Below are 26802 nucleotides of genomic sequence, written 5' to 3' on the forward strand. Positions count from 1 at the left end.
TGCTACAACCTGGATTTGAATCTTCTAAAGTTTCTTTAGTTCTTAGTAGTTTTACAGAAACCTTGTTGCCGTATTTGATTTGTCCATTTCCATAGATTTCCCTTTTCAAGATTCTTAGAAAATAAAGGAAGACATTTCCATCAAAAACAATGGAAGAGGTGCACTCTCACACCCCCGCACTCTCATGTCCCCCCATCGATTTGGGCCCCCATCTCGAATCAATTTGAATGAATCAATCTCTCCCTCGAGACAGGGAGACACGACGAAACAGGGCCCTTGGTACAATGGGAGAAACCCCAGAACATCTCAATGCTCCTTCAAACTCTATCTCACAATCCTAGGCCCTCGCTAAACCATTTCGCACTGTTTTATGGGAAGATAAAAGATAAAAACACCGGCACGACAGGTCCGCATGAAGATAAAAAAATTTGAAGATTTGAAGATTTGAAGATAGAAATAGAACACCAAAGATTCTATCCCGTTCTTGAACTATCCCCAACTTGACCGGAGGAGCGATCAAAGCCCTAATGTCTCTCTCATGTTCCAATGGGAATGGGATTGAATTGAGTTTAATCAACGATTTAAGTTTGTAAATTTGAATTCTTAAGACCCTTGAATATAAAATAAAAAGATTAAAATTATAATTATAATTTTTCTTTTCAAAATAAATCGTTAGATCAAAATGATATACATAGTACAATCTTGACCATTGCATCATAAGGGTAATTTGGTCATCAAAATTATAATTTGTCCTTAATTAATCATTTCTAGAAACTTCAAGGGAGTCATATGCAAAGGAGAACTTTTTATAGACTAAAAGTGATCTGGACCAAACCTCGGGGGTCCAGATGAAAATTCCCCTAAATTTATTAACTGTCTTTATCAAAAACAGAAAAAGGAAAAAAAGAAAAAGAAAAGAAAGAGAGAGCAAAAGGGTGAGGGCGAATTTGACCATTGGATCCGCATTCTCAAGATTGGATCTTATTTGCTCGGAGTTTTTAGAAACCTAAAACCCTGGTGGCGTGTGTCTGTTTAACTCGTTCACTTCCTCCGTTCACTCTCGCGTCTACGGTACATTTATCCGGTCCGCCGTCGGCCGCGTCCTTCATCTCGATCGGCGTAATGTCAGGAGGTATCGAAGAAACAACCAAAGCCGTCTCAGAGTTATCAATGGAGGGTTCTTCAGTGGAAGCATCAGCAGCTACTTCGATTAGCAAAAAGTAAGCATTTTTATTTCACTGTAAAATTTTCCTTCTTTTTGATTCATTCCTCTCACATTTGATTTCACGCAGTGCACTCAAGAAAGAAGCGAAGATGAAAAAGAAAGAAGAAGAAAGGCGTCTTAAAGAAGAGGAGAAGAAGAAGGAGGTGCTCACTTTATTCGTTGTATTCTCACATTTGGATTTTTTCATTTCTACATTATTATAGCTGGATGAAAATTTTCTTCGTGTGTGTTTTTGCTTGGTCTCTTAATGAAATCGTTGGGTAACGTTACCTTCTTTTAGTTAATGTTGATATTGAAATGCTTTTGTATTTAAACTTTTTTTAATTAATTTTTAATGGCCTAGCCTCCTGATGAACTTTGACATTATATTTGAATTTATTGACACGTCGGTGACTATGATTGGATGAACAGGGTCTTGTGTTATAGCATGTCTGTTTGGTGGCGTCATCATCCGATATTGTTGAAGTTCTTAACTGTCGAATTGCATTTCTTTGTAGGCGGCTGCCAATGCAGGGTCACAAGTTCAGAAGCCTCAAGCAGTAGATGATGAAGACATGGACCCAACTGTATGTTTTTTGTCTGTCTTGCTTCTGTTACCCGTTTTATATAGAAGTAAGAGTTTAGAAGCAACGTATTGATGAAGCTTCTGTGAATGAAATATGTGTGATTGTTTTTTTGCAGCAATATTATGAAAATAGGTTGAGGGTGCTTGCTGCCCAGAAGGCAGCTGGGGAAAACCCCTATCCCCACAAGTTCTTCACCAGTATGTCTATCCCAGAATATATTGAGAAGTATGAAGGCTTAAACAGTGGAGAACACCTTGAGGATGTCCAAGTTTCTTTGGCTGGTATTGCAAGTTTTCATCTTTTGAGCATATATTCTTGGTTTTCAATGGTGTTAATTGTATCTCTACTATCAGGAAGAATCATGAACAAACGAACTTCTTCTTCAAAGCTTTTCTTTTACGATCTGCATGGTGATGGTGCTAAAGTCCAAGTCATGGTGGATGCGAGGTATGTTATTGTAGCTGTAAAATTTGCAATATGAATTCATTAGATTTGGTAGAATAGAGAAAAGAGGGAATGAATTTAAAATGTGTCGATCCCCTCCCCTTGCCCACAGGATTAATTATTACATCCTGTGCATTGTTCTGAATCTGGTTCTTTCAAACCATGTTGGATTATAGGTTCTTTTGCCAGACAGTTTTTTATTGAGTCTACCTTTATACATTTTCTGAGATTGATTGGAACTAATCCTATTTTCAGCAGGAAGTCTATTTATTTGTTTGTGTGGCTTACCTATCTCCTACATTTTTGTGTATGGCTATAGCTTTCCAAAAGTAGGATCATGCCATATGCTGGAATAATTTTGTACCACACTGCCATGATATCTGATTTGTGGAAATGCAGGCGACTGATTTTTCTATTGAATTGCATCAGACAGGGTTAGTGGTCACATTTTAACTGTGGGTTGGTTGGCTCAGATATGCTTGGCTCTAATGTGTTTAATGATGTCTGTTATAAATATTCAAGATGGATTTAGTGTCAGTTCTCGCTGTCAATATTTCTTTTTCTCCTGCACATGGACAATCAAGTATCGGGTTATAATGCCATTGGAAACACAAGTTATCTGTTTGACTGGATGAAACATTTAAACATTCAACTATTTGCTATGTTCGAAAAGGCATATTGTAGTTGGTTTGTTGATCGGAAGCTTGTAAGCTTAAATGCTTCATATTAGAGCTGATTTAGAAGTAGTTCTGGAGGATGATAAGCTACAAGAAAGTTATCTAAATTTGCATGTCATTTTCAATGGAGGCCTTTGAAGCGTGATTATGGTGGAGTGATTTGATTAGATAGGAGTAAATGAGCCAGGGGCGGACCTGAAATGACCCTAGAGGAACTGTTGAGAAAATATCTATGGTTTAGTTTTGGATCAATTACGGCCTCGTTGTGCTGTTTGGAGTGCAAGAATCTATGTAGTCAACTCCATTTACTTGGAATAAAGCTACATTATTGTATTGGAGCAGGTAGATTAGAATAAGATGACTTAAGACTCTTTGGTTTGATTTGAGTGCTGTTTCTTGGGGTCATTACAGTGTGGTTTTTAAACCTTTTGTGTGTGAAATTGGATCCAATTTAACTAGTTAAATGGCTGAGAAGCTGTTTCAATCCATTTTGTGCCCCACTTTAGTGACCAAGTAATATAACCCAGGCTTTAGGGTTAGATTTTAGGATCTTCTAAATAAGGAACCAGCAGTAAATTAGGTTTAAGGGTAAACTAGGGTTTTGGCTAGGGTTTAGGATGGGCCTAGGGTTGCTGGTTATGTAAATCTGAAGTACTGTTAATGCTAAATTAGTAATTCAGATGCTGTCCAAAGGTGAGGGGGCTGGGCTGGGGTAGGAAGGTTTTAGGGTTTTCTGAAAATTAAAAAAAAATTGCAACTTGAAGAAGATGAAGTGTAGAAAATTTATTACTCTAGAAACAGGACTGCTTTTGGGAAATTGGAATTAGGAATTCAGTCTAGGGTTAAGGGCGACCTAAGGGGAGTGAAAAGGGGGAGGAAAGGGGCTGACCGGGCTGTTGTTTGAGTTCAGCATGCTGGAATAACCTGCTGTATCACAGGGAGGTAGGGGATGAAGGAGAAAGGCCACAGCAACTTAGGGTGGCTTAGGTTTGGGCTGTAACTAGATGGGAAGGCAGAGGAAGGATTTTTGATGGGGTTAGGGCTGCTTCTAAGGTCTAAAAGTGAGCGGATGTGTCTGTGAAGGCTGCGGATTGAGAAAGAGAGGATTAGGGTTTGGGATGGGGTTTCTTACTTACTTGTGATTGAAGGCTTGCAGAAAATTCTGTGTAGAATGCTTGAATCAGTGAATGAAGCTTGAAGGATGAAGAAGAGTTCTCATTACCCAGTCACAGGGTGTCCCTTAGGATCTCATGACTTCTCAATCTCAGTAATCAACTTTATTCAATATTCAAGACTGCCAAATACATGATGGACTTTGGCTATTTATAGCCACTTAATTCTAACTGGACTCAAATACCATCCTAATTTGAAACAACTCAAAATAGGACTCTTTTAAAGGAAATAACTTGATTCTTAAGCAAACTAACACTTATAATATCTAAATACCAAATCCATTCTCTATATAACCTCTGCAAAAGAGAAGAGGCTCTTGGGAAGATCAAAGAAAGAACATCTTCTTCCTACCATATTTGGGGACTAAAACCAACTCAAACTTCTTTAGACAAGGTTTTTTGAAGTTAGTAGTCTTATCCTAACTGACTAACAACTCTAATTCATAATTAATGACCAACAATAACTTGACATCTAAGACTCTAAATTAGGAAATTAAACTGACTTAACTAATTAGATTGGACTTGGTCTCCATTAATACTCAATAGGAAATGACCAATCTACCCCTTGGATGGATTCGGTCCTCCTGAGTTGGGCTCTGGCTTACAGGTGGGCTTGGGCCCTCTTTTGGGGGCTGGCTGGGGCTGGTTACATAAGCAAGTTTCGTACAATGGCTCGCACCCCCTGTAATTTCCCTTAGAAAGGCCCTAATGGAGGAAGAACTCCCGATTCAAACAAAGCTTTGAAAGGAAGATGATGAAATCTGCATCCTTGCCCCACCCCCTTTCCTACTCTATCCTCCCTTCTTGACTCTTGTTCACCAGATTCTGCAAAAAGCCATAGATGGCAAGGAAGTACAGTAGAGGAAGGGAACATCTGGTTCAGCTTCCTTTCTTTGTTTCTGTTTTGTCCTTTCCTCTGTTACATTCTTTCACTGATATTGTGTTGGACAAGGGAGTTTCCTGATTCTTCCTTGTGATTCTATTTGATTCTATGATCAAATATTGTGAAGCCTATCCTAAGTGCCTTCTCCACTTGAGAGGGATTTGTTTTGATTGGTTCAATTTATTTCCTTTTCTTCATTATGCCCACTGAAATGTCTTTTCAATTTGGTGGGTGAGCCTTTGTTCAATGGTTAAGCTGTGCTATTGCAACCTGTTGGCTGTGGGTTTAAAGCTTGGAAACAGCCTTTCCTCTAAAGCAGGGTGATGTAGTTATGCATAGAAAAATGGACTTTTCCTTTTTTGATATTAATGTTAAGAGTTGTGAGAAGATAGAGTGCTTTTGAAGATGAAGGTTCTTTTTCTGTCTTGGTAGAGAGAATAGAGCTTGTTTTGATTACGTCCAAGATAGGGCTGATTTCTAATTTAGACTTTGACAAGGATTATTCAGATTTGGGATATTAGAAATTGATAGATGTTTGCTTAATGCTGCTGTGGAGATCTGTTTGTATACCCTCCCCTTCCTGTGATTTCCTGTCCTCTCATCTCTGTTTCAGTCTTGACTGTTCACTTTGCCACTCTCTTCTTTTATTTTGTTAACTTGCAATGCATCTGGTGTCTTCTTGCTGCGTGTGCTGTTGATTGAGACAATATCTCGTTAGTCTTGACTCTTGAGCAATTGATTCTACTTTGGACTGAAAGTTGTGGAAGTTTTCCCTCTGCGGGAAGTGGTACATTGTTTCCTGTTCCAGATATTTTAGAGGGAACTGTGGAATCAACTCCTCTCGCTCTCCCTCTCTCTTTTCTCTCCTCCTTGATCTCTCCTCATCATGCCTTCTGGATATTGGAGCTTTTCTGATGGGAAGTTCCTAAATTCCTGTTACTATTCTTCTTGTACGTACATGCAGGTTTTGGTTTAGACTTGGCAAGAAGCATTTGAGTTTTTCATTCTGGGGTGATAGTTTGGTTTTAGGTACTTGATTTGCCAGTGCAGAATAATCTTCTGATTATATTTGAGCTGTGGTGAGAGCCTGATTATTATTTGGAAGTGAGGAAGTTTTAGCTTTGAATGAAGAGGAAGCAGTGAAGCTTCTTAACCACGCCCACAGTGTTTCCAGATGGGAAGGACTAAGCTCAAGGAAGGGCTTAGTTATATTCTTTGCAGAGTAAGCAATCGTTTGATTGTGATAATAAGCCCTTTTGCTGAAGCAAAGAAGATTTTGTGAGGGTGATATCACATCTCAATTGAAGATGTTCGGTCAGTGACTTTCTTTAAAAAGATAGTTCTTTGAAGAGTTTCAAGGTATTCGTCATAGATTTGTTCCATCTAGATGTAATTTCTGGCTTTAAGAATTGCTAGTTTAATGGTGTTGCATAATAGTGCAATCAAGAGAATTGAAAGGCTCACTTCAGCATATGGAAAGATGTCATGGATGACTTCCTTGTCATTCTTGAAGTGGAGAAACTGAGTATCTAAGATATGCTAAAGATGGATTGGAGTTACTTGAATTGCATGTTTAGGAAATGGATCTGAGCAGCTACATGAAACCTTTCTATCAGCTATATTTGAGGTGAATACAAGTCATAATCCAATCCATGTTTTTTCTTACTATTCCTCTTAAGGTAATTTTAGGTCTGTCCTTGCTCTTTTTGTCTCTTTAATCTATATTAAATCACTACTCGATATTGGAGCATTTAAAGGTCTCGATCTAATATGGTTGGGCTAGCTAAAGCAACTTTCTCATCGCTTATCATGGATCGGAGCTACTCCCATAATGAGAAGGTTTGCATCATTTATTTTTTCTTTTTATTGAGGTATCAAAAGGTTTGATGGTGCAACTCCTGAATTTGGTAGGTTGTTCTAGTCATCCTGGCTAGTTCGTAGAAATTGCGGAATATTAAGTATCCTTCCTGTATATACTAACTTGCAAAGCTAACAAATGGGTAAATATCGTGCAGTAACCCCTTATGAACTTCAAACACTAATTTTGTAGTATTATTTAAACTAAAACAAGCTCTTTAAGTCTTTAGTAGTTTGCGTTGTGCATAAAATCGAAGGACAAGAATGTGTGCTAGGTATCAAACTCACTAAGAGAAATGTTAGAAAAGTCGCCGTTCGAAGCACAAATATTTCCTAACTCTAGTTCTTCCAAGCCTTAGCCCAACTGTGGCACCCTTTTTCTCATTCTAGGCCCATCATAACATTGATTTAGGGTTGAAAATCGAAACCCCAAGCCCTACCCTCTATCTAAGTCTCACCTTGATTGACCTTATTGGGATGGGTTGTGCGGGGTTGGCTGTTAGGTACTTGATGAGTGTGCTAAAAGCTTTGAAGCTTATAGAACAAGTTGTGTCAAGCCCTTTAACCTATCCCACACTAGGCTCCCAATCTAGCGCCCATTCAAATTGGCCCCTATTAGGCACATAACATACCACCACTCTTCCCCAATCATTTTCTTTGATGGCTCTCTCTAGGCAGCTTTGACTCTGGTAGTAGACGACCCTCTCCAAGTGGCTACACTCAAAGTTTAGCCCTTTCTTGATAGCTTTACTGTACTCTTGATAGCCCCTCTACTAGGTAGCCCTTTTTGGGATTTGAACCCATGATGTGGTGCCAGCTTTGATACTAAATGTTAGGTACTTGACCATTTCGCCAAAAGTTCTGAAACTTATGGAACGAGTTGAGTCAAGCCCTTAAACCTATCCCATACTAGGCTGGCCCTAATTGACCCTGTTTGGCCCTGATGCCCTTTTGGCCTTGAACATCCATGAGTGGCTCCAATTTTTATGCATTAAAAACATATAGGCAAATGCTTCCTGGAAGTGGTGAATGTAGTACTGAATTTGAACAATTAAAACAGTTGCCATTCGAGATCTTTTCACAGAGAATGAGTTCCAGATTTGATAGATTAAGTATAATATGAAATTAGATGTGAAACAAACCTGAAATCTAGAGTTGTATCACCACTGTAACTTGAGAATAACATTAGAGCATTAGAGCAATAGCGACTGAATTTACTTCAAAGTAGGAGTAGAATCAGTAATCAGAATTGAGCTAGGCTGAGATTCTTCACTAAGTGGAGTGTGTGTAGCATGAGTTTAGGCAACAACCCCTGGCTGGATTGCTGAAAGCCTCTCTTCCACTTGCTTTTTGTCCGGAGTGATTTGGTTGCTCAGTTGTTGAAACATATCCATCATTCTACCATAGGATTAGGTGGACTTGATAGTCTAGAATTTTCATCCTTGTCATTGCTATGATACCAAATAATGTGGTACTAACAACTAAGTTTGAATGATCAAAAAGTAGTCATCAAGATCTTTTCACAGAGAATGAGTCCTAGGTTTGGTAGATTAAGTATAATACGAAATCAGAGGTGAAACAAAACTGGAACCTAGAGTGATATCACTATGGTAATTATAGAATAACATCGAAGCAATATGGACAAAATTGTACTTCAATGTAGGGTACAATCATTAATTAAAACTGAACTAGGTTTGAGGTGGAGACTACCCAAAATAATGAGAAAGATGCCCTGAAAATCTCAGATCATGTAGAAGGGCAGATCGGATTAGTAATTGAAATAGAAGATTAATAACTAGATAGACTTGTTACTAGATGGAGAAGTAAGGGAACAATATGATATAAATGAAGGAGCAATAAGGACAAAATGACACCCAGGCTTCACATTACAAGGTGGTCAATTGGATTGAACACCAATCTACCTTGATTAAACACAAGTTGTCTCCATAGAGAAGAATGGCTTGCCATTGATTTCAATTGATGAGTGAGTTGATCAGCCCTGAAGTCTAAAGACATATTATTCAATACATCAACCAATTACTAGCTAACACGCACCTAACATTGACTTGATGACTACCTAACTCTTGACAAAGGAAAACTCCTTTGAGAATGGGGTTTCTTATTTTTGCACTACAATCTCTCTTGTTGACTTTGTTATATCTCTCAAGTTTCCAATTATATTAGACTAGATTTGGGCTTAGGTCTAGTCCCATGAAGATCATAATGTGTGGCTAACTCTAACCCATTAGAGCAGTCTTGGCCCATGAAAGCCATGGGTTGATTTGGATCATATCCTTAGGCCATTTATTGGCCTAACCCATTGGGCTGCTTTTTTGTAGTATATGTCTTCAGCTCTGCATCAGAGGGCTAAAGAAAAAATTCAATATAAAATCAAGGTGTTAAGTCGAGGTTAAAATCAGGTTTGGGTTGGGTTGGGTTGGGCTGGGAAAGCCACGAACCTAACCTAGCCTAGCCATGTCTTTGAGCTTGCATTTATCAACCCCAACCCATCCTTAAGGTTGATAAACCAGCCCATGCCTTGTTTGAGCCTATGGTGGGTTTGGGTCATTTGGGTCAGATTTGCATCCCTAGTGGAGGCAAAGAAACATCTTGTTTTTCTGTCTTCAAGGGCTGTGGTTCCTTTGGAGCCTTTAGAAAATTGGGTTTTGAGGTGTAAACTGTGGATCTGGGTGACTTGAAATGCAAATAGAAGGATACTGGTATGAATCTTGAGGTGGGGGTTGATAGAATGCTAAGTTTGGTCGATAGGGTACCTCTATCGAAAGTGAGATATAAGGCCTTGGGCATATTTCCCTAGCTTAACTTTGTGCTCTTTGCCATGGGGGAGGGCCCCTCTTAGTCTCAGAGTTCTCTAGTGATTCTGGTGCTTTAAGGAATGTACAACATACAAGTGCGTAGGTACAGGTACGGATATTGTACCCCTGTTGCACCTTGTTTAGTTGTGAGAACTTGCCCATGGCTGCCGTGGACACCTTCTCTCACTCCAGCACACCCCATGGATTTTTTTATTTGTTTTGTCCTCCATATGCCATAAAGGAAAACCGGAAAACCTCATGGTCTTGAAGATGTGATGCTGATATGGTCTTGGTGTACAAGCATGTTGTTAGACAGAGATTTGGATATCAGTCTGCTTCCTGTTGTTGTCTCCACACACCCAGGTGGGTGTGACCAATGTTGCCACATTGAGATGACTGAAATCTTACCGAAAGTTGGTAGATATTCCGCCAGGTTTTGGTGGTATGTTTCAATGAGTTTTATGCATTTTATGGTTCTGCTTAATTTTTGTAACCTATTTCAGGGCTTATAAACACATGTCCATGGTTTGTTTGGTTAAAAAGAAATCCACAATGGTCTTTTGGATTTGCACTCTTGTTTGTGTATATGCGGTCAAATTTGAATGATTTTCGCACATCTGAACATTCTTGAAGTATAAATTCACATTCACAGCAACCCTATTTTAGGCTGTGTGTTAAGTGTTAACACATTTAAATGATCCTATTGCAAAAATAGTTACCTAAATAGGCGTTTTGTATTCCAAAACTCCCAAGATTATAACCAAATTTTCAGAGATTTCAACCAAAGAATCTATTTCATTTTGCAGATGTGTTTCGTTTTGGTGACCTCGAAGCACCTGAAATCACCAAAATTTCATGGGATTTCAAACCATGCTTTTACGGAGACTTATGCTTGGTGCCTTGAGAATGCTTCATAATGTAGTGTTCTGTTTTAAGACTAAGCATTTTCCCTCTTGCCTGGATGCAATAAGAAGGATTAGTGATGTTAAACAGTTAGAAGATGTTATATTCATTTGTATGACTCAAGTTGTCATGACACTTGGTTATCAAATTCTTTCCTTGATTACAAATCAGAGGTTGTCTCTAAACTGGTTTGTTTGCTCTTGCTCAGGCACTCAGATATGGAGGAAATGGATTTTTCTAGATTCCATTCTGGTGTGAAGCGTGGTGACATTGCTGGTGTTTCTGGATTTCCAGGTTTGTCAATTACAGTTATCACCCTTAAGGACTCATTCCAACTCCTCTTAGAGAGTGAATGTAGTTTCTCATCATCACCTTCCTCTAGTTCTTTTGTACAGATTCTTAATGATAATTTCAGATGCTTACCTCTCACTGACATTTATAATAAAGATAAGTGAATAGAGGCCCAGTTTACATATATACACAATCCAATATGTCCTAATTTTATGATTTGTTTGCATCAAGTGGTTTGGATGGGTGGACACGTTCCTTCTTCCTTGTCCCCCTTATTGGAATGCTCCTCCTAAACTCTCAACCTACAAGTGAGATGGGCCTTCCATTTCCTTTTAGTGGTCCACTGATTTTCATATTTGTTTTTGCACTTTTAGTAATGATCCGTCTGATTTAGCAGTCATTGCATGTCTCTGTAAAGCCCAGACAGAGTTCTGCTTTTGAGAAGTGCTCACAGTTTGGCTAACTTCCTTCAGGAAAGAGTAAAAGGGGAGAGTTGAGCATTTTCCCTAGATCATTTACCGTCCTCTCCCATTGTCTTCATATGATGCCAAGACAAAAAGCAGGTCCTGGTGCTGATACTGCTGATGTGAAGGTGAACAAATCTTCAGAGAAAATAATTTCTACATTCTCATAAGGTGATGTTGTGTTTGCAAGTAGTTTGATGTTGTTGGTATTGATTCTTTTTCTATTATCTGCAGAAGACTGATGTTTGGATCCCAGGGCATGTCAGAAATCCTGAAAAGTATATTCTACGGGATCAGGTATCTAGTATATCTAAGTATCTAACCTCTCTTTGTGAAATACTCTCTAGCTATGTGCGGCTCATTGAATTTGATTATCCTTTTTACAGTTGCCTTGAACTTTTTGAATCATATTCTTTCCACATGCTGCCCCACCTCTTGGGGATGGTTAGAAATCCTATCTCCATGATGTGTCTTGGTCTACATGGATCTTTCAATTTATTTTCATGTATTCCCATGCCAATCTTGTTTATGCTCTAAAATAATTTACACTATTGCAGTTGGAATTCCTTGTTGCATGGAAAACATTGTAAGGTTTTGTTGTAACTTTGTCTAATGAGAATTTTCTAAAATAGTCATGCCTACATAAATGGTTTAAGTATTTAAGTTAGTGTAACCTTCGTATTGATTATTTTCTAGTATGTTTATTTGCAAGAAAAATAGGAAACATTTTTATTGTTCTCTGCATTCCCATTGGTAACTTACTCTAGGGATTGTACCCATCCCCCCCAGAAAGAATAAAAATACAAGAGAGGTAAGTCAAGGATCCTGTGGTAGGTGGTTGCTGATTATGAAAAGTCGTTTACACCCTTTTTATTTTAAAATATGTCTTCAAATGGAATAATACCACTGAAATGGGATCACGACGTCTCCCTTAAGCTCTTGGTTTGGAGAGAGTTTAGTGAATGATAGCTATGGTGGTGGTTGCCTTCTCTCTATTTTGTCGGACTGTATTGTTGTCCCTGTTGCAGAATTTATGTTAGAAGTATAATGACTATTTAAACTTGAGGAAACATATTACCTTGCTTAATTACTACTGTAACGAAGATAAACTCTTCTGACATGCAATGAATCCAAGTGAAGTCTCTGAGTTTAACTCTTAAATTTGTCAACAACGCTTACCATAAAGCCTAAATAATTTCCAACCATAGAAAAAGATTGCCATGGGGATTCCTGTACTTTGGACTAACCGAGTGATCTCTCCCTCACTGGGGCTGAAAAGACATCTACGCCAAGGGCAGATATTTTAGGGTTTACTCAGTACATATCCTATTCTAGGTAGGAAAACTAGAGAAAAATAAAAGTTGCAAAAAAAAAAAAAAAAAAAAGGGTTATGAACCAGTCTCTGAGTACCAATTAATTTGTTCTGTATGGGTATTGTATTTAACCAAAGATACCAAATTTCCAATAATCATATTTTCTACTGTACCATTTTCTGCATGGGAGGATATATTTCTTCATGCCTTGTATGTTAAATAAATTTTCTTTTGGATGCTTTCAGAATCTAATGGTTACTTTATGTCATCTGTTAGTTCAGTTCCTTTCTTTTTCTCAATGCAGGAAACTCGATATCGTCAACGATATTTGGATTTAATGCTGAATGGGGAGGTTCGACAGATATTTAAGACCCGGGCTAAGATTGTCTCATATATTAGAAAATTTCTTGATGATCGTAGCTTCCTGGAGGTTTGATTTTGGTCCTCTGCCTCTTGCTCTTGTTTCCTCCTCCCCCCACCCCCAAAAAAAACACACACACACACAAGTTATCCAACTTTTAGGACCATGGATTGGCGGACAATGAATATACACAACATATAGGTCGTTGTTCTCTTTTGTGTAATGGTTTTTGTATGTTTTTTGGATCTTACGGTTCTGTTTTCTTTTTGATATTACCATAGGTAGAAACCCCTATGATGAACATGATTGCTGGTGGAGCAGCAGCTCGGCCATTTGTTACCCATCACAATGAGCTGAACATGAGACTGTACATGCGCATTGCCCCTGAGCTGTATTTAAAACAGCTGGTTGTTGGTGGACTAGACCGTGTGTATGAGATAGGAAAACAGTTCAGAAATGAGGGGATAGATTTGACTCATAATCCTGAGTTCACTACATGTGAGTTTTATATGGCTTATGCAGACTACAATGATTTGATGGACCTTACTGAGAAAATGTTAAGTGGTAAGTGTTGCAAGCATATGCACTTTAGTTATTTATAGCTGCTTGTTTTATTTTGGTTGTCCACTATTATCCTCAGCTTTTCATTTTTCATTTTAATGGTGACAGGAATGGTCAGGGAGTTGACAGGTGGCTATAAAATTCAGTTCCATGCAAATGGGTTGAATAGTGCTCCAATAGAAATTGATTTTACTCCACCTTTCAGGTATCTGTGCTGATCCATTGTGAAGCCAGTGTACTGAAATCTTTAACTTCATAAAGTGCTCGTTTGCAACAAAAATTCCAGTTAGGAATAAATTGTCTGGTATTTTGACCATTGCAGAAGGATTAGCATGATAAAAGAGTTGGAGAAAGTGGCCAACCTCAGTATACCCAAAGACTTATCCAGTGAGGAGACTAACAAATATTTGCAGGATGCATGCACAAAGTTTGATGTCAAATGTCCCCCACCTCAAACAACTACTCGTTTGTTGGACAAGGTAAAATACAAGTCTGGTTTAATATTTATTATTGGTATCTTTTCCAATGGATTGGGGGAATGAACTCTGGACATAGGAAGAGTGGCATATACTTTTTACTAAATGCTTTTAATTTCTCACTGGTAGTCAATATGTTCACATTTCTTACATTTATTTACCCCCCCTCCAAAAAAAAAATGGAGGGGAGTGGATAGATGACAAGTGATTAGGCTTGACATGCCATTGGTGTTAGTAGAATAACAGTAACAGAAGGCCAAAGTTTCAGTACCTACACAAGGGGCTAGACAATCGGAAGTGCACCAGTTAGTGTATCTATGCATATAGAAAGCCCTAGCCACCACCCTGATGTTGACCGTGGTTTTGAAAACCTGTTTTTATTGAAAAGCCATTTAAGAGAATGGGGAAATCTGAGAAGAATCAGAGTTGCAGGGGAGTAGGAGAGATCACATAAAGGGTAGGGTAGTAGAGCGTGCGCTACTACAGTGGGATAACTATTCTCATTCTATTCAGTCTATCTCCAATGATGGGGAAATACAATATATATATAATTTCATATAAAGAGGAATGGGAGACTCAGTTAAAGCTGACACTCTTAACTAGGATACCTGTTCAAATAAGGAAATTAGATCTAATGAACCTAAGACTAGTTAAATAATATTTCAAACACACTAAGATAATCTACTAGTCCCCCCCCCCCAAAAAAAAGCATGGTTTGTTTTCATATGGGATCAGGTGTCGCCCCCTCCTGAATCAAATTTTGGAAGGGACAACAAATTGCTCCTGTACCACACTCTCTTGAATTGGCTGAACGTGTGCTCCATTCAGAATTAAAAGTTGCCCCAGATTGCAAGAACCTGGCTCCACTGTCTCTAGTCCTAACAAGATCCACCAAGGGGCAATTCATTCTGTAAACAAATTAAAAAAAACTAACAAAGGAACAATGCAGCCATCACCACAGTGATTAACTGTCGCATAATGGCAATTCTTGACCAACCTTTACATAGACAAGGGAAAATTTTATGCTCTTTGTTGATCATCATTGAACCCAGTGTACCACTTTGAGCAGAGAAGAATCCTGACAGATAGTTACCTTGTTGATTCTTGATACAATACCAACTTCAACTGACTCTACATTGCCTTTTAAGTTACCATCCAAATGATCAATCGAGTATGCAACTTTGTTGATCTACTGAATATATAGATTGGAGTGAGCATTGCACAAGTAATCAAAACCACAGGGGTTTGAGTATCATTTGATTAAGCTGGAGTTTAAAGAAAATAATTGAAAGACTTCAATTTTATAACTGAAATTAGAGTTTCATTGAATTGCAAGTACTACCAGTATCTACCCAGGGATCATTTATTATTGACACACAGACACACACACACACACACACACTGACACACAGAGCCATCTACCATTTTAATTGAGTCTCCCACAGTAATGATTTTCAAGCAGCCTTTACATAAGAAAATTTTGATGCTCTTGATTTCAGCCCTCATGCAACCCAGGGTACGAATTGGATCAGAGATTCCTGCAGATTAGTTCCCTTGTTGGTTCATGATGCTAAACCAACTTCAGCTGGCACATGATACTAAACCAACTTTAGCTGGCACTAGATTGCCCAGGTTACTGTCATCCAAAGGATAATAAGTGTTCAACTTTGCAGGTCTACTGAATATACAGATCCAAGATATGATCCACAATTTAGTTTAATCTGTTCTGTAAAAAATTAGTTAATCTGTTTGCTCACATAGTCCTGAGGCGCTCAATGGACTCGTTTAATCTTGTAAAACGCTTTCCTGGCTTCGGCTTGACATAATTTTTTTCTTGATGCAACCTAAACCTAGTTTATTCATACCTCAATGTATTAAGTGATCTACATTTTAAGTAAGCTTGATCTCTGAACTGTATTTTGTGGACTGAGGTAGGGAAGAAATATGGCGAACTATGTGTTTTATTTAGGTTCAGAACCAATTCTTAGATGATTCTAGCTGGGGTGTGATGATTGTACAGTTTGATCAAATGATTTTCTTTGAATTCATTACTGATACCTACAAATAAGGAATGACAATGTTTCTCGCTGTTGCAGCTTGTAGGGCATTTCTTGGAAGATACGTGTGTTAATCCTACCTTCATCACTGACCACCCAGAGATAATGAGCCCATTGGCGAAGTGGCACAGATCTGAACCAGGCTTGACTGAACGTTTTGAGTTGTTCATTAACAAGCATGAGGTATATAGATAACACTTGATTTCTCTCTCTCTTTTTCCTTCGAATTTTTGCCATTGATTATAGTTTTAACTGATCCAATTTGTCCAGGTTTGCAATGCATATACAGAACTGAATGATCCCGTGGTTCAGCGTCAACGCTTTGCCGAACAATTAAAGGTAGTCTAAATGATATCTCAATTCAATTTTTTCACCTGATAAAATGAGTTCTTTTGAAAATTATGTGATTGTGATCTTAGGATCGGCAATCAGGAGATGATGAGGCCATGGATCTAGACGAGACATTTTGTACGGCTCTGGAGTATGGTTTGGCCCCTACTGGTGGTTGGGGTTTGGGGATTGATCGGATGACAATGTTGTTTACTGATTCCCAGAACATCAAGGTTAACACATGAATCCATTTGCTCCTTAATGTTTCTTGTGATGTCCAACATTTCTGACTTAAATGCTATTCAAGTTATTCACTCTCCCATATTTGTATGACAGGAGGTTCTTCTGTTTCCAGCCATGAAACCTCAAGATGAACCTTCTCCGAAAGGTATTGTAAAATAGTCTGTGTCATCCTGTGCACTATTTTAATGGGGCTGCTCTTGGTGGTGTGTTTTATTTTAACTCGCACTCATTTGATGCTTTTCTATGTTCTTGAGACAATGTTTGTTGCAAGTTTTACTAGCTAGACTTTCTTGAATTTTGCTTCATAAGAATTACTTGTTGAAGCTTTATTATATTTTTTTGATAAAATGTTTAACCATGGCAAGTTTTTCTAACTAAACTTTCTCATCATGTTGCAGTCTAGGCTGTACTGACTCAAATCAGAATTAGATGCTTGATGAGGTTTATGAGGTTACAAAAAGCGGGTTCGCTGGCACTCCAGTTGTTTCTCTGCTATTACTGAATACCATATCTTATTTTTAAGAACTTGTTTGTGAATGGTTGTAACACCGATTCCCAAATGCAGGGACGAACAGAATCTCAATTTTTTTGTAGTAGTACAAGCTTGCTGGAAAATGGTGTATCTACTTATTATTGTCACAGAACTTTTCATTCAACCATATATTTTTTGAGATTGACATGCCCTACCATTCTATTTTACTATTTAAGATCTCAGCCAGGTCCATCGATGTTTTCCTCACCAGTTGCTATGTAGCTATTGTGCCAACTTGTATAGAGGATCGTAAAATCAGCCTGCTGATGACTATTACTATGTACTGAATATCCCTTTTTTTCTCTTAAAATTATCACTTACTGTTGATTCATATATTGGAATTATCTTCAACTTCAAGGTGAATTGTCAACTTCTTTTTTCTTTTCTATGATCAGTTTTTAATCTGTCATTAAAGTCATCGACTGCTTCCAACTTCTAGTTTTGCTGGCCTCGAGACATTTGATTCAAATCAATTATTCACTTGCTGTAGGAAACCAGAAAAAATGGAAGAAACCGAAACAATGCCTGTCAATCCAGAATGTCTGAACACCTTTTCAATTGAAATGGTCTGGTTACTCCAATTTTTGCAGTAAATTCTGAAGACCATGATCTCCATAGTCCTTGATAATGGGATGTGTAGTGGAACTGCCTTTTGCAACTGGCTTAATTTCTTTAATGCTTATGTCAAAGATCTTGCTTTTCTCTTATATCAGATGAGGAAATGGTTCGTTTCCTCCAGTTCTCTTCCTTAATTACTCTAGATGTGGCCATTTTAAGAAACATTTTCCTAGTACTCTGGATAATGTCTCTACTGCCTGTAACAAATTGGCGTGCCTGGAAATCTTTCTGGTATCCATGTGAAATCAATTTTCCAGAACCTCTGTTTTGCTAGGTGGAATTAGATTTGAGAGTTAACTTGTTATTGAATCTCACCAAGACCCAAGAACAGGGGAAATACAAAAGAGAGATCAAGATATCAAGGCAACTCACCCCAATCCTTGCTAAAGGTTATGGCAGAAACTGCTGATGGGCATGTGGAGTTCCCCTCCCAAATCTTCAAAGACACAGTAAATCGTTTACCTCACCGCCCATTGAAGGTGAGATGATGAAGGAAATCGAGCCACTTCGAACCAAATTGGTACAACCATAAGAGATCTCTTTCCTTCAGTTCTTACATTCAATACCTATGCAACTAAATTCTTGCAATAAACCAGCTGAGGTGAAGACTTTAGAATCAGAATCTGATTTGTGAACAATTTAGTCTTCTTCAACAATGATGAACATTTCACTGAGACACTTGATGGTGAGACATTGGAGGAAACCAAACCATGATCAAACAGACATAGAAAGATGGTTTGGTTTCCTCCAAATCTCACATTCAGGTTACTTCTCCTTAAAAGACCCTTGTGGGTTAAATCGACTAGGACCACAAGAACTATTTATAGACAACTTTGGTTATCTGGTGTTGGCATGGAAACAAGATATTCTTTGAAACGGTTACACTGTCAATTGCTACTGACCAATGAGTCATTTCCAATTTGTCTCATCATATTTCTGGTGTGTTCCCTGAACCTGGAGGAGTAGTTGGATACTTGCAGCTTAAAGCGTTATCTATGACGAGATCTCTATGGAGGCACCTGAATATCATCTGTATGTATGGGAAGTTTCAAAATCTATGGATCATCTTCTTCAATTAAAAGCTAAGGTCTCCATTTTCAAGCAAAAACAACAATTTCACGGCATGGGTTTGAAATAAGAGAGGCATCAAGTAAAGAAACCATACTAGTAAGCGGATGTCCCCGTTGTCTTTGTTGGTAGCTTCCCACATCCTTCTTCATAACCATAGCTTCATAAATTGACCAAGAATATATCACCACATAACTCTATATGAACAACTGCAAAACTTCACCGAGGTTCCCATCTCTGAAAAGTCCTGCTACTCCCTTGAGAAATGAGATAAAAATCTGCTTATTAGTGTTACCATGTATATATTATTCCAGTTTGTAATGAGGATGTCAAAATCAGACTACAGACCAGTTGTCTTTTAACTTGTTTGTGTAGTAGCTCTGTGCATTCTTTGGATATTAATTCTTGTTTAAATTTGACGCCAGGGCAAAGGGCATTGCTGCCAACAACTTTCAGCAGTATGTTTGAGATAATAATATACTTCCATTTAAGGAAGCCAGAATCTGCCTGGAAGTGATTTATAAGAATTACCAAAAGTTCACCATCAGGAATTTTCTCTAAGAACTTTCAACATTCATTGTAAATGAAATTTAAGTTTTATCAGATTCAGACGACTTGGTTATAGGACATCCTTTCCTAGAAGTTAATCTTAATGAACAAACAAAAGTCATTGAAGCTGGTAGACACAAAGCATTTCAAGTGGACAGCAAGTTCTATTAGGAAAAATTAGAAGTCAGAGGGCCAGAAATGATGCGGCAGATCTTATAGCAAATCAAGGAGTTGTTAACCCAGGAGTGTTCTAAACTTACAGGATAGACTGTGATGCAATCTGCTCCATCTTACACTGGTTATTACCATATGTATTTCCACCACCCTACACTTCATCCAGTAAGCAAGAGTTCCAAGGACCAAGATAGCTGTTATTTGTCAGACCGTTATGTATAATTAGTTGCTGCAACCACCAAAGGGTTGGCTCAGTTGGCAATGACCAACACCTCTTTGTGAAGAGATCCAGCTTTGACTTTTCTTGGAGGTATATGTAATAGCCTCCACCCCTCATATATACAAAATTGTCAGTTCCAAAAATGAAAATTAGTTGCAGCGGCATGGTGTCTGAAGAAGCAAATTCATCTGCAGTAGCATAATTATCGCGGTGGCCTGATTTGTCAGGGAACCACCACTAGCTTCTCATGATAGCTTTGATATTTCAAATGACAAACAATATTGTATTCAGAATAAGGAAACAACACAAACCACCGACCATCAGAAAGCTTCACAGGATATACTACATGGATAAATACATTAAAATGAAATCAAATATAGAAGCTACATTATCATGGGAGCTTATATTCACAAAGTAGCTTGAAATTAGTAAGACCCAGTGGTGTACTTATAATCGACGGCCTTCCCCGGTGAGAATGATGATTGTATTAAACCATTACCCAGTAACAGGAGTACATGCATTAGACATGATACATAACTTGAAAGAAATAATCTCTATTAAATCACTACATGAACAAATGCACAATCGGTTGAAAATATGTCAACTAGTATTCGATCTACATTTTGATATTTGATGCTCCAGCTGTGTACTGAATAAAAAATAGGAAAAGGTTGGTTTTCTATATAGCATGAGATTATGGCAGCTCTCAGAGACAAAAATATTAACCTATGATTTCTGAACAAGCATAGGCTTGAACTTGCATCAGATGCTAAATTTCTAATTGAAGCAAATGCATGTTAAATGAAAGTCCATTAAGAATAGGGATAGCAATTGCAACAAAGCATGAGATCGACCAAATGTAAGGCTGTGCCGTAATCTGATCATTGAGTACAGAAACTGAACTAAATTGGAGACAATCTGCAGTAATGAGGATAAGTTCTCCTATGCAAAAACTGAATCGGCACTAAACAGAAATAGGAGACACTTGGTGCTATAGTTGTGAAACATTCTTAGGCAATGGTGAATTAGATTTGTCATCAAACATTTTATGACTAAGGAACTGATTTGTACAATTAGAGTGAACAAATTTGTCTGCTTTCACAGGGTCCTCAGCAAAAGAGAGATCATTTACTTTCTAATTTAAGAATAGGACATGGAATTAACACATAATATTAACTTTTACAGATAAGTTGAAGATCATCATTCATTTAAATTGGGAAAGAAAATAAAAACAAAAGGAAAAGAAAAGGCTTACCATGCTAGAAGGTCCTCTACAAAAACAGGGCCAAAGCTAGAAAAACAAATTATTCCCAATACCTTTAATTTCAGTAACTAAAAGGCTCATAAAAGCTTCACAAATAGAGGCCCCTACATGCAAAGAAGAAACGTGAGTCAATTTATCATTCAAATGCATTAATAATTATAGCTGATGAAAATTGTATGCTTCCATATGGCCAGAACTAAGAGGGATCTCTTTACTACTGTGTTCATAGCCCACTATCATACTGTATTCCCAGGTTATTACAATCATCATCAAAATTACCAGATTGAGTTCTCTTCACACTATAACTTCCATTGAAATAGTCCACATTTTCCACTTCTTTTCACCTTTCATTTTCTTTCCTCAAACTGGACATGGTGAAACAAGTCTTGCTCGGTGTTCTATGCTAATTTTTACTCTCTTCGTGAAAGAATGGAATTAAAGAAATAAAAACAACTGAACTTGAAAATTGAAAAATAAACTTCATTTTTCTAAAGCATAAAAAAAATTATAACGAGGCAAAAGAAAACAAATGAACAGGCATGCATCACCGGCACCCTTGTGTGTGCACGCAAATAAGTGCACGTGGACATACGCATAACAGAAGAAGAAGGCAAGGGAAAGGGTGGCCACTGAATAATATCATCAGTGATTTGTACCAATTGGGGAGTAACCAGTTTCTAGTGCTTCACTTGTCTTCCCATTGTAATCTCTCTTAGACATGACTCATTGCAAAACCACTGGAATAAATATTGTAAACCTCTGTCAGATCAGCAGAGCTTATAGTCCATACATGACCTGGTAATGCAAGTGGAAGAATGCCATTTATCTCGTGACTTTTCTCATTTACAGCAGAAGCTTCCCTTAATTTACCCTCCTTCCACAGACTCTTCACAAGTAATGCTTTTGTGGCAGCATCAGGGATCAAATTCAAGTTCCTCATGTCTTCAAAAATCCTCAATGCAAGGGCTGCCTTCTCTTTCTTACAGTAAGCACGGATAAGTATCTGAAACATGTAAGCATCTAGGTTTAAATTGCTCTGCCTAACCATTCCAACCAACCTTTGTACCATCCTCAAATCTCCTTCAAGAGCGAAGTGTTGCATTAATCCACAATACGTCTGGATATCAGGTAGAATCTCAGCTGATATCATCTCTTCGAGTAAGTCGATAGCATCCAAACCCCTCCTACACTTGACCAACGTCCGCATCAGTGATGAATACAAAAGCATTAGATTTGATTTTGACACTGCACCACAGACAAGTTCAACATCATGGAAGACCTCCAAAGCAGCATCAGCTTTTTTAGAAATACCATAGAAGTCAATGATTAATCTCACAGTGCTAAATGATAACTGAATTCCCTCTCTTCTCATCTTGAGCATAAGTTGATCCACCAATTCAACATGTCCATGACGTGCCAAAATGACAATCATCCTTGAGACTGTATAGATATCATGAGTAAATCCTCCAGGCTGGCATGCAACCCAACAGAAGAACTGCCATGCTGTCTCTGCTCTCTTGAAACTCCTGAGCATCTTACAGACTAACTGAGTTGTCCATACAAATTTTGCATGTGTCAATATTGAAACATCTGTAGCAGCCCAATCACTCAATGCACCTGCCAGGGAGCTTGGATCCAGCCAAGGTTTTAACTGAACTATGTCATCATCACCTTCTTCATTATCATCTTCACTATCCAGCTCCTCTTCATTGTCACCCTCATCTATAAAATACCTAACTTTACGAATTCTCTCATCTGGAGCTAATTTCCTGAGGAGCTCCTCTGTTTCTTCAACATAACCAGCCTCTTGCATGCATTTAAGTGACAACTGCATAGCTCGACCAGGCAAAATTCCATCATCCTGCATGTCCTTGATTAATGTCTTAACCTCATCAAATCTCCCAATACCAGTGAAACTCTTCACCAAAACAGAATACTGCCTCAATGTACGCTTGATTCTCATCATTGGTAATTTCTTAAAAACCTCCATTGCTAGGTCCAACCTCCCAGAACTCACAAGGTGCTCGATGACAACTGTGTATGTCCGTGAATTAGGGTTTGCACCTTCACTGACCATCTGGTAGAAAATCTGAACAGCTTCTGAATTTTTACCCTTCTTTGCAAAAAGACTCATGAGAATGTTGTAAGACTCAGTACAAGGATGCCTCTTTCCGTGAGGAAGCGCAAGTCTCAACTCATTCCAAACGTGGACTGCTGAGTCAAGGTCAGCAGCTGCTGCATACCACCTTAATCGATCCATAAAGCTGACCAGTGCAACATTCGTGTACTTACCAGCATTAATGGAATCAATAAGGGTTTGGAGTTCAACACTTCTGTGGGATTTCGATAAGATTTTAGCAATAGCATGAAGTGTAGTTTGAGTATGTGAAAATTTTGGGACAGTATTTAGAGTTTCAACGAGGGAAAGGGCTGCATCTGGTGAGGGAGCACAATGCAGGGCATGAGTGATGACAAATGAATCAACTGCAGGATCATTGAAAAGGGAAATAACAGACTGAGGTGCTTTGGACCGAAGTGCAAGTCTGATTGAATCAATTAGTCTTGCTCGATGAAGGTAGATGGAGACACGGTTGGTAACTAAATTAGAGGAAAAGTTGTGAGATTTATTGGCTAGGAAATTGGTTGGCTTCACCATGTAGAGGAAGAAGCGACTGAGAAGCATCTCCACACAATTGTCTGGTTTGAACTGAATGATTAATCAGTTGAGATTATATTTCAGACACTGACCTTTTAAAACAATTAATCATGACTGCTTGAGCATGCACATTGTGAGCCAGAAAGAAAACAACAATCCAGCAAAGGACAAAAAGATCTCCTCAGAATAGGATTCTCAATATAAAACTTCATAATTTATGCCAATGTAAATCTCAAGGGTTAAGGCCAAAAAGAAAAAGAAAAAAAAATTACAAATAGCATTAGCAAGCTAACATGACACGGGTGCTTTCAGACATTCATTAAGATTCTGCTCTGATCGTATTCAATGGAGAACTTTGAGAATCATCAGGACCTCTGGCTATGGAGCTAGAATAGCCATTATATTTTGCAAGTTCAGAACCGCTACGACCTTGGCAAGCTGCTTCTCACTGCTCAAAGGATGTAGCTTCAAACTCATAAAAGGCTCCCTAACAGGCCATGAATATGTTGTTTCCTCTCCATCCTTAGTAAACTAGTGAGAATGCATATGGATGGATTCTCAGTGCAAGTATTAGGAGGCATCAAAAAGTGAAAGAAAAACCCTCCAACTAGTTCAAAGATATGGAATGACAGATTTCCAGCGCAATTGGATTTTTTTTGAATCCAGGAAATCACCTCTGCAAACTGCAAAACAAATAAAGAACTAAAAGTCATTCACCTCAAAAAAGAGTAAAACTTTCAAGAAAGATACGAGGATGTGCTAACTTATACAAAATTTATTGACCTTTAGCATGCTAATAGGTTCTTCAAGTTTTTGTACAAACTTGATTTCTCCAACAATTCAAAATGGGTGGTTGGGGTTCTGGTAGGCAGATCATAGCCAAGCCTTAGGTTCACAAAGATGCCCAATGAGGCAGAGAAATTCAATAAAAGAGTTCACAAACATTTGCAATTAAATTACTGCAAATAAGAATCTAAAACAGGATCATAACTTTTGAACATCACATCAGACCAATTAAAATGATCAGATTTATTGGCCAGCAAACAAGTGTACAAATAGCAAATTAATTTGGAAAAATATTATGTCTGACCTAAATTTTTGAAACTAACAGATCGTTTAATCTTCATGTGACTCAAATTGAGAAAGAAATGAAGTCGGGAGCAAGGAATTGTGGTTCAGTCATTCAGTTCAACTGATTAAAGTAAATTCCAATGGATGCTAGACAGGAAAGCCTGGATCCATCAGGAGTGGCAATTTAATTAGATTCAACTTGATTCTTAAGAAAGAATTTATAGGTCTAGATTGGAAGCATATTCTATAAGAGCAGAACTTTTACAACTGGGACATATTATTTGCTAGTGAGGAGAATGATTTGAAATTTTGACATTTTCTTTATTGAGTGTGAAATTTTGGCAAGTTATATGGATTTCTAGATTTGTCAAAAATAGACCGAAAATGAATATCATTTTTTATCTGTCCAAAAATAATAATGGGAATTGAAGGGCTTTTGATGTTTAAATTACTTGACTAAAATGGACCATATTTTGGTGCCATTTCAGTGTTATTTCAATAGTATATGTTGGCTTCGACGATTTTCCAAACCCAGTCAGATCCAAAATATTGAACTTTGCTTGGTGGTTTACAATGATATCTGTGGATGGCAATTCAGCTGCTGCTGTTGTTTGGGTCATATTTATTGAGGACAAATCTTGAAGGTTTGCATATGCAATCAGTGGAATATAAAGCACCTAGCTTCTTTGAACTGTTTGTTCCAAGAAAAAACTCAGGATATGACCTTGCTTATGCTTGGGCCTGTGGCAAAGCAAGCTGTGTAGTCAGACTTAAATGGTGGTATAGGCCTTCTTAGAAGATTTCTAATTAGACCATACAACTAGAAAATAAAAACCCAAAACAAATCATGTAATGGGTTTTCACCAAACTGCGGCAGAAAATGTACTGGGAGAAAGGATTCCATTAAATTCTGCTTCTCACAAACTCAATCATCATTTACCCATAAAAGAAAAAAACACTAATCATCACAAAGTAGAAGGATTCAATCCAATAATCCATAAACCCCTACCTAAATATCAGAATTAATTATAAATAAAATTCAAGTTTCAACCCAAACTAGATGACAGGTTCATCTACAGGTTCATCTATCAAAGCACATAGTTCAACTTGGTGCAATAAAAGGCAAAAGATGGTCAAAGAAGTGACTGGAAGAGGGAGAGAGATACACGCCTGGACGTAGCCAAGTATTAGCAGATTGATAAGCGGAGAAGCAGATAGGAGTGTAGGACCAACCTCCGTTTGCACCTTCTACCTGCAAATCGATTTCAAGTTGAGTGACTTCACTTCGCCACCATAGAAATTGAATTCGAAAAACAATAGTTGGAAATTGAAATACATTCACGTCCACCAAATTCAGGTTGAAAGGAGAAAACTGACCTTTGTGAAGTCTCCTGGTTGAGTCTCCTGCTACGGTTTGTGGGAGTCTCTTTCTTCAGTACCAGAAGTTGGAAAACAATTTGTAGAACCATGAAGTTAAAAATGTCGGGGGCATTCTTGTCATTTGATCATCCCGGTCTTCCAAATTCCATTTCGGAATTCAGGGTTTTCTCGAGCAGATATTTCTAGGTTTGGGACTTTGTCGATTTGTGTAAGGTATGGTTTTCTTTGTTCTTGATTGCCCTGTGAATTGCACAGGTATGGTTTAGGGCTTCGTGGATTTATATTTCTAGTATCTATCACCAGGTGAATTCTATCTACCAGAACCTCATTTTCGCTAGGTGGAATTAGATTTGAGAGTTATCTTGTTGTGATGAACTCCACCAAATAGACCGAACAGGGCAAACACAAAGAGATCAAAGAAACTCACTTCAATCTTTGCTGAAGGGGAAGTTAGAAACCCCTGAAAAGCCTTTAGTCATGTTGATTGAGTACCCCTCCGAAATCATTTCCTTCAAAGTTCATTGAAGGTGACATACTGAAGGAAATTGAACCACTTCCAACCCAGTTGGTATTACTATAAAAGAGATGGTTCTATCTCCTTCAGTTGTCATGTTCAATACCTGTGTAATTA

General features: G+C 38.1%; 1 protein-coding gene and 1 pseudogene across 3 annotated transcripts; one reads left to right on the forward strand and one right to left on the reverse strand.

Moving 5' to 3' along the window:
* The first annotated feature begins 963 nt into the window (after positions 1–963).
* Positions 964–17353, forward strand: ATKRS-1 (lysyl-tRNA synthetase 1). Of its 2 annotated transcripts, none has more exons than XM_089139430.1 (17): positions 964–1220; positions 1293–1368; positions 1723–1791; positions 1907–2072; positions 2145–2238; positions 10752–10837; positions 11308–11426; positions 11533–11595; positions 12916–13041; positions 13254–13536; positions 13642–13738; positions 13856–14012; positions 16106–16249; positions 16337–16405; positions 16486–16629; positions 16733–16784; positions 17038–17353. In XM_089139430.1, the coding sequence occupies exons 1-17, from the start codon at positions 1123–1125 to the stop codon at positions 17040–17042; spliced, it is 1848 nt and encodes a 615-aa protein (XP_088995556.1). In that variant the 5' UTR covers positions 964–1122; the 3' UTR covers positions 17043–17353. The 2 variants fall into 2 exon arrangements, with proteins under 2 accessions (XP_088995556.1, XP_088995557.1); XM_089139431.1 differs by having other exon boundaries at positions 11536–11595.
* Positions 17354–19486: 2133 nt separating this feature from the next.
* On the reverse strand, positions 19487–26464 carry LOC148999638 (pentatricopeptide repeat-containing protein At5g66631 pseudogene; annotated as a pseudogene). Its single transcript, XR_016170828.1, has 3 exons — positions 26169–26464; positions 25962–26043; positions 19487–24403 (listed from the first exon to the last, which is right to left on the reverse strand). The product of XR_016170828.1 is annotated as a pentatricopeptide repeat-containing protein At5g66631 pseudogene (transcript).
* Positions 26465–26802: the final 338 nt, after the last annotated feature.

This window comes from Hakea prostrata, chromosome 11 (assembly GCF_041222555.1).
Source record: "Hakea prostrata isolate BN-2017 chromosome 11, UWA_Hpros_2, whole genome shotgun sequence".
NCBI classification, from domain to species: domain Eukaryota; kingdom Viridiplantae; phylum Streptophyta; class Magnoliopsida; order Proteales; family Proteaceae; genus Hakea; species Hakea prostrata.

What these genes read in the sequence shown, in the direction of transcription:
- ATKRS-1 (XM_089139430.1), top strand. Translation starts at nt 1,123, where the DNA reads ATGTCAGGAGGTATCGAAGAAACAACCAAAGCCGTCTCAGAGTTATCA. An exon ending in TGTCCAAGTTTCTTTGGCTG is followed by an intron (nt 2,073 to 2,144) that starts GTATTGCAAGTT and finishes CTCTACTATCAG; the next exon opens with GAAGAATCATGAACAAACGA. An exon ending in GCTTTGCCGAACAATTAAAG is followed by an intron (nt 16,406 to 16,485) that starts GTAGTCTAAATG and finishes TTGTGATCTTAG; the next exon opens with GATCGGCAATCAGGAGATGA.